Here is a 6640-nt window from a genome sequence, read left to right on the forward strand (position 1 = left end):
CAGTGACTGGTGATGAACGCTGCCACCTGCTGATGTTTAAACCGAAAAAAAAAAAAGTTTTTGGATCTTTAAAGTAAAAAAAATCATCCAAAACTGTATCCAAAAGTTTATTTGAGTTCATTATTAGACGTATATACATGAGATCATTTGAAACGAAACAAAAAAAAAAAAACAAGAATATAAAATGTAGGCTTTATCTCATGAGGCTTTTATACATGATCAGCTCCCGATTCCTCAGTTGGTCGTGTTTTACGGTGAACAGCTGCAGCACAGAACTTCATCATATCGCCCACTGTAACTAGAGGAAAAAACATTTATTGTGTTAAAATCATCACATTTCGGTTCAAACAGAACAAATTTGAGCTGCACAACTACAGAAACATAAATATCACCAATCAATCAAATCTGTCCTCAAATGTTCTGCAAGACCTTTATTCTTTGTTATGTTGGAACCAAATGTGTACATAAGAAAAATATCATCCAGGTTAATTAAAATTTATATTTCAATCATCCAAGTAAAAATTACTGGCAAGCTTTAAAAAAAAGTTATTCTAATGATGTCTGCCTTTGTCTCCCCCTTGAGGCAGTAATTGTAATTACAGCACCAATAAATCCAGACTTCTCAAAATAATAAATCTCTTTTTTAATCTTGAATTCTTCTTAATCTCCCATGCAGCATTCACAAAACCGTTAGATTATTAGATTTTAAATCAGCACAATAAAAAATATGCAGGACCGCTTGAATAAATATAAAATCTGCTTTGCAATTATGCACTTTAAAATTATTTTGACATTTATTCCCAGATATATTTGGTCTTTCTACAGGAATAAAACATTTCAGCCAAAACAAGAGTAATTTACAACGTATAACCAGAATGGTTTTTGAATTATAACCTTTCACAAGTTGGAACCATTTGTTTGCACCCCATGTGCAACATCTATGGTTAGCAGAAACAATCTCCAAACATCAAAACCAACATAATAAAAGACACAAACATATAATTTTAACTTTAACAACTGGTGCAGGGATGCTATTGTTCTTCAGCACGGTGTTCTGGGAGTCACAAGTCCCAAAACGTGACTTACTCTGTGATGGTGCAGACCGAGCAGCAGAAGCTGGAGCAGCTGGAACACTGTCGGGTACAAGAGGAGCAGACTAGTCGGTCACACTGGGAACACGGTGCCCTGGAGCCCTGGTTTTTCTGGCACACACAGCAGGCTGTGGAAGCTGCTGGTGCACCTATAGAAAAGAGACAATAATTATATATATATATATATATATATATATATATATATATATATATATATATATATATATATATATTAGGGCTGCACAATATATCGCAAAAATTATCGTCATCGCAATAACAGGACGTGCGATAGGCCCATCACAAAACACGGCAAAAACAGCGATAAATGTTTGGTTCAAACATTTCCATCCGTGTCATACATCAGCTTTTTGTAAACCAGCTCTGTTTTTTACGTGGAAGTATTATTTGACCAATCAAATGTAATCCTTCTGATATGCGGCCAATCAGATGGTTCCGTTCACGTAATACGCCCGCCCCCTACATACAGTTGTGGTCAGAAGTTTACATACACTTGTAAAAAATATAATATAATGGCTCTACTGAGTGTCCCGTTATTTCTAAAACTCTGATTTTTCTCTGATAGAGTGATTGGAACAGATACTTCTTTGTCACAAAAAACATTCATGAAGTTTGGTTCTTTAATGTCTTTATTATGGGTTAACAGAGAAAAGTGATCACATTTGCTGGGTCACAAATATACATACAGCAACATGAACTAGCAATTTAGGTGACTTAGAAACGTGTCAGTGAACTGAGCTTCATAGCATGGCCTCTTAACTTCTTGTGAGTGATTATGAGTGACTACAGCGGGTGACTTCTCTTAGGCCAGGTAAATAGGGCTCATTGGATACAAACGCCCACAAACGCTACAATGGGAAAGTCAAAGGAGCTCAGCATGGATCTGAAAAAGTGAATTATTGACTTGAACAAGTCAGGAAAGTCACTTGGGGCCATTTCAAAGCAGCTGCAGGTCCCAAGAGCAACAGTGCAAACAACTGTTTGCAAGTATAAGGTGCATGGCACTGTTTCATCACTGCCAAGATCAGGAAGAAAACGCAAGCTATCACCTGCTGCTGAGAGAAAATTGGTCAGGAGGGTAAAGAGTGAACCAAGAATCACCAAAAAGCAGATCTGCCAAGAATTAGAAGCTGCTGGAACACAGGTGTCATTGTCCACAGTCAAACGTGTTTTGCATCTCCATGGACTGAGAGGCTGCCGTGCAAGAAGGAAGCCCTTGCTCCAAAAGCGGCACCTTAAGGCTCGACTGAAGTTTGCTGCTGATCACATGGACAAAGATAAGACCTTCTGGAGGAAAGTTCTGTGGTCAGATGAAACAAAAATCGAGCATTTTGGCCACAATGCCCAGCAATATGTTTGGAGGAGAAAAGGTGAGGCCTTTAACCCCAAGAACACCATGCCTACAGTCAAGCATGGTGGTGGGAATATTATGCTGTGGGGCTGTTTTGCTGCCAATGGAACTGGTGCTTTACAGAGAGTAAATGGGATAATGAAGAAGGAGGATTACCTTCACATTCTTCAACATAACCTCAAATCATCAGCACGAAGGTTGGGTCTTGGGCGCAGTTGGGTGTTCCAACAGGACAATGACCCCAAACACACATCAAAAGTGGTAAAGGAATGGCTAAATCAGGCTAGAATAAGGGTTTTAGAATGGCCTTCCCAAAGTCCTGACTTAAACCCCATTCAATACATGTGGACAGTGCTGAAGAAACAAGTCCATGTCAGAAAGCCATCAAATTTAACTGAACTTCACCAATTCTGTCAAGAGGAGTGGTCAAAGATTCAACCAGAAGCTTGTGGATGGCTACCAAAAGTGCCTAATTGAAGTGAAAATGGCTAAGGGACATGTAACCAAATATTAGCACTGCTGTATGTATATTTGTGACCCAGCAAATGTGATCACTTTTCTCTGTTAACCCATAATAAAGACATTAAAGAACCAAACTTCATGAATGTTTTTTGTGACAAAGAAGTATCTGTTCCAATCACTCTATCAGAGAAAAATCAGAGTTTTAGAAATAACGGGACACTCAGTAGAGCCATTATATTATATTTTTTACAAGTGTATGTAAACTTCTGACCACAACTGTAGACCCTTTTGGAAAGCAACACCCGAGCATTAGCGGCGCTGTTCCCTTGCTCGTCATGCTGGCTCAGAGCAACGAACGCACTTTGTGCTGATATTTCTGGATTCAGCGCTGCTTTCAGACGTCAACGTGACTCCACTCGGTGTCGTTAATCATTTTTACCGGGCTGACTCCGACACGTGCCGGTGAACCAACCCACCTTCATGTCGCTAGTGTTAGCCCCAGGCTCCGGTTAGCTTCCAGCTAAAAGGCTACAGCACTCTCCTCCCAGTCCCACCCTGCTAAAGAGGGCCTGGAAAAGTTCCCCCACACATCAAAGTGATTTTTCCTTTATGAGCTTTTATAACCTTGTTAATCAGGATAGTTGATTTGCTGCTGCACATAAACTGTCAGTCAGAAGCTCTGCTAGCCGGTTATTTTAGTTCAATTTGTTAGCTTGTTATCAGAATCATAGTTGCAGTTTCATCATCTGAGCTGCTTTTTAAGATCTAGGTAAACTTGTTCAATTTGGGGTTAAAAACAAACATTTTCACATATTTTCCATGTAGTTTTTTTGCCAGTTCCTCTTCTGAAAGGTAGACAATTGTTTTTCTCTTTCCCTCAGAAAATCTTAATTTTCTCCTAGTTTGGCCCAGCACAGTTCACTTCCCAATTACAGCAACAGCCTTACATCATAACCACATAAGTGGAGAAAATGCTCAGTAGCAATGAGAGAATTTGCTGTTGCATTTAAGTGATGCTAACTATTATTTAACATTAAAACTTACTTTCAGATATTTTAATTTATTCAAAAACCCTGGTAAGGGATGTTTTTCTGTATTTGGAGCATCAGAAAAAGTTTTATGGTGGTGGTGATGTTTTAAAGTCACTGAGAAACTGCATGCATGCAGTTTGTTGTTTTGCTGCTAATACAGTAGCAGGTGCAGCAGCTAATACAGTAGCAGGTGCAGCTGCTAATACAGTAGCAGGTGCAGCTGCATATTTTTGCAATAAAATGTTATGTTGTAATTGAATTCATGCATTAGTTTTTGTTTGCTTTGAACCCAGAGCAGACGTCACACGCCAGACGACATCAACACTGCATACGTTTGCAATTTGCTGGGTTCCTTATATAGGAAACATTATTTCTGATTGGCTTAATGAACTGACCTGAATTGGAATGTTTATTATGTGAAGTGCCTTGAGACGACTCGTGTCGTGATTTGGCGCTATATAAATAAACTTGAATTGAATTGAATATTTGTTCATTTATCGTGAGTAATATCGATATCGCAATATTAAGCACTGTTATCGAATATCGCAGGTTTTCCTAATATCGTGCAGCCCTAATATATATATAAGCCATTAACAACCAAAAAAGTATGTAAACATGTGACATGCCTGACACCTGCTGGTAAAAAGCATCAACTGAAACAACCACTGGTTTTAAATGATGAAAATAGCTGATTATTTATTTATACCTTTAATTTGATGTAAAGCAACATATTTTTATAACATTTTAAACAGCTGCTGCTAATTTACATGTAGACCCAAAAGTAAACAGTTAAAAAACAAGGGGTGGGGTATCTAAATTCAATGGTTTCTGCAGTGCTTTAAAGAAATATCTATGCATCCAGGAGTGCAGAAGTAACTTTGCATCATTACATCAACTTTTATGCTTTAAAGTAACTGAATTCTTATATGTTTTGCAGCTTTTGTGGAAGACTAGTCCAGATGTGTTTTGCTAGTGAACAGATGCCGCTGTTGAGTGAATTATCGTTGTCTTCTCTCACACCACCAGATCCTTTAGATGAATGGTAGCAGGCGGTCTTTTTGCAATTTCTTTCAACATAACAGAACAGATCCTTGACTTTATGTGCAACTGCTCACCGTGAGCTTCATTTGAGACCCACCTTGTGCAGCACTTGTTTTAGTGAGTCTTCCATCTTGTCCAATAAGTGTCTGTCCTCTCAGGAGGGTCTGGCTGCATGCAGATGTGTGTCCACTGGGCTGCGAGTCTGCGCACTTCTCTCCTGTCCAGATTTTGTCCATTACAACTTTAGCACCATTGAAGAGCAAGTCCTTTGTCTTTTCTGCGAGAGGGAAATAAACACAAATCAGTCAGGAGGGAAAGCACAGGAGGTCAGCTGATCTCCTGTGTATATCCACCTAATACAATTTATTTGCACTCAGTAACATTTATAAATTTGCTCGGTCTTTACCTTTTAAGCCTTTCAAGCTCAAATGAAGCAATAGCAACTTAAGTTAGACTTTAAGATGTAAAACCCAAATTAATATCACTGACGGAGACGGAGCAAATATCTGATTATATCGACTACACAAAAGAGATCAACAGAGAGAACATTTTGCATTAAATAGAAAACAGAATATTTTCAATTGTGCGCAACTACGAACTAAGCTAGCTAACAACAGCTACGGTAGCGATAGACGAACATTTACTTAAGTAACTTACCATATATTTCTTGCCTGTATTTGGTCCCATTTACGCCATATTTGTTCAACTCTTGTTGTCCGATGTGTATTTTGTACTGAGAGGAAAAGGTTTCGGGAAAAGGACATGTTCGTTTTGGCATTTTCTGGCTGCTAAAAGTGCTCAAGCTACTCTCATCAAACACAACTCAACACATGTTGCGGGAAATGTAAAAAAAGAGGCACTAAGGAACCAATTACGAATAGGTTTAATTATCACGTGACAGAAAAGAGCCAATCTATAAACGACCTTCTTGTCACATGACTAATGGTTGCGCATCACTGTGCTGCATTCATGGACCGTCGGTGCTTTTTTGTGTGTATTTTTTTTTAAACAAAAACGGATTAACAGGTAAATAAACTTAAATTGATATATTTATTTTAAAATATTTTTGATAAACAATACAAAACATAGCTAGTTCAGAACAGAAGGCATTACAATGAGGTTTTATGCATCTGTTGTGTGGAACCAGCGCAGAAAGTAACTTTTTAAATACATGCCTCAGTGATCGGTGATCTAGTTTTATTACGCTTTCATCAACATTTTAATAGGTCTGTTATCTTTGCTTTTATTCTTTTAATGCTAATTATTTTACAGGTGGTGCTTTTTCAGTTTTTCACATTTCAGTCATTAGATTTAAGAAGACTTCATTAATCCCTGAGGGGCAATTAAAAGGCATCGTGAAGCAGCACAGACATAGACACAAACATAAACATACAGTTATCATTCAATGTGAGTGGTTCGAAATAGCAAGTGTCTATTTACACACGAGAGTGTTTTAAAAAGTTTTTTCCTGCATGTTTTAAAATTCTTACTGCTTGAGGGTTTCTTAATTAATAAATCCACAGATCTAACTTAAAAATGTTTAGTATTAAATAGCCACACCTTTCTAAATTTCCTATTTTAACTTAGTGAGTGGAAATGGATTCATACTCTGAATAACTGAATTAAAGAATAATTTAATAGAGTAT

At 37.8% G+C, this 6640-nt stretch overlaps 1 protein-coding gene across 2 annotated transcripts; it reads right to left on the bottom strand.

Annotated features, from left to right (window-relative positions):
* Positions 1 to 91: 91 nt before the first annotated feature.
* Positions 92 to 6444, bottom strand: siva1 (SIVA1, apoptosis-inducing factor). 2 transcript variants are annotated; one of them, XM_054741541.2, is made up of 4 exons: positions 5652 to 6444; positions 5092 to 5271; positions 1087 to 1133; positions 92 to 298 (listed from the first exon to the last, which is right to left on the bottom strand). In XM_054741541.2, exons 1-4 carry the CDS (start codon positions 5770 to 5772, stop codon positions 281 to 283), a joined length of 366 nt encoding a protein of 121 aa, XP_054597516.1. In that variant the 5' UTR covers positions 5773 to 6444; the 3' UTR covers positions 92 to 280. The 2 variants fall into 2 exon arrangements, with proteins under 2 accessions (XP_054597516.1, XP_015825780.1); XM_015970294.3 differs by having other exon boundaries at positions 1087 to 1240.
* Between the last annotated feature and the right edge of the window lie 196 nt (positions 6445 to 6640).

The sequence above is a fragment of the Nothobranchius furzeri genome, chromosome 18 (genome assembly GCF_043380555.1).
Source record: "Nothobranchius furzeri strain GRZ-AD chromosome 18, NfurGRZ-RIMD1, whole genome shotgun sequence".
NCBI lineage: Eukaryota > Metazoa > Chordata > Actinopteri > Cyprinodontiformes > Nothobranchiidae > Nothobranchius > Nothobranchius furzeri.

Excerpts from the sequence above, each read along its gene's own strand:
- siva1 (XM_015970294.3), bottom strand. The coding sequence starts at position 5,772 with ATGCCAAAACGAACATGTCCTTTTCCCGAAACCTTTTCCTCTCAGTAC. Across the intron at positions 1,241-5,091 it reads TAAAACAAGTGCTGCACAAG|GTGCACCAGCAGCTTCCACA; the intron begins GTGGGTCTCAAA and ends TCTTTTCTATAG. Across the intron at positions 299-1,086 it reads TCGGTCTGCACCATCACAGA|TTACAGTGGGCGATATGATG; the intron begins GTAAGTCACGTT and ends TTTTTCCTCTAG.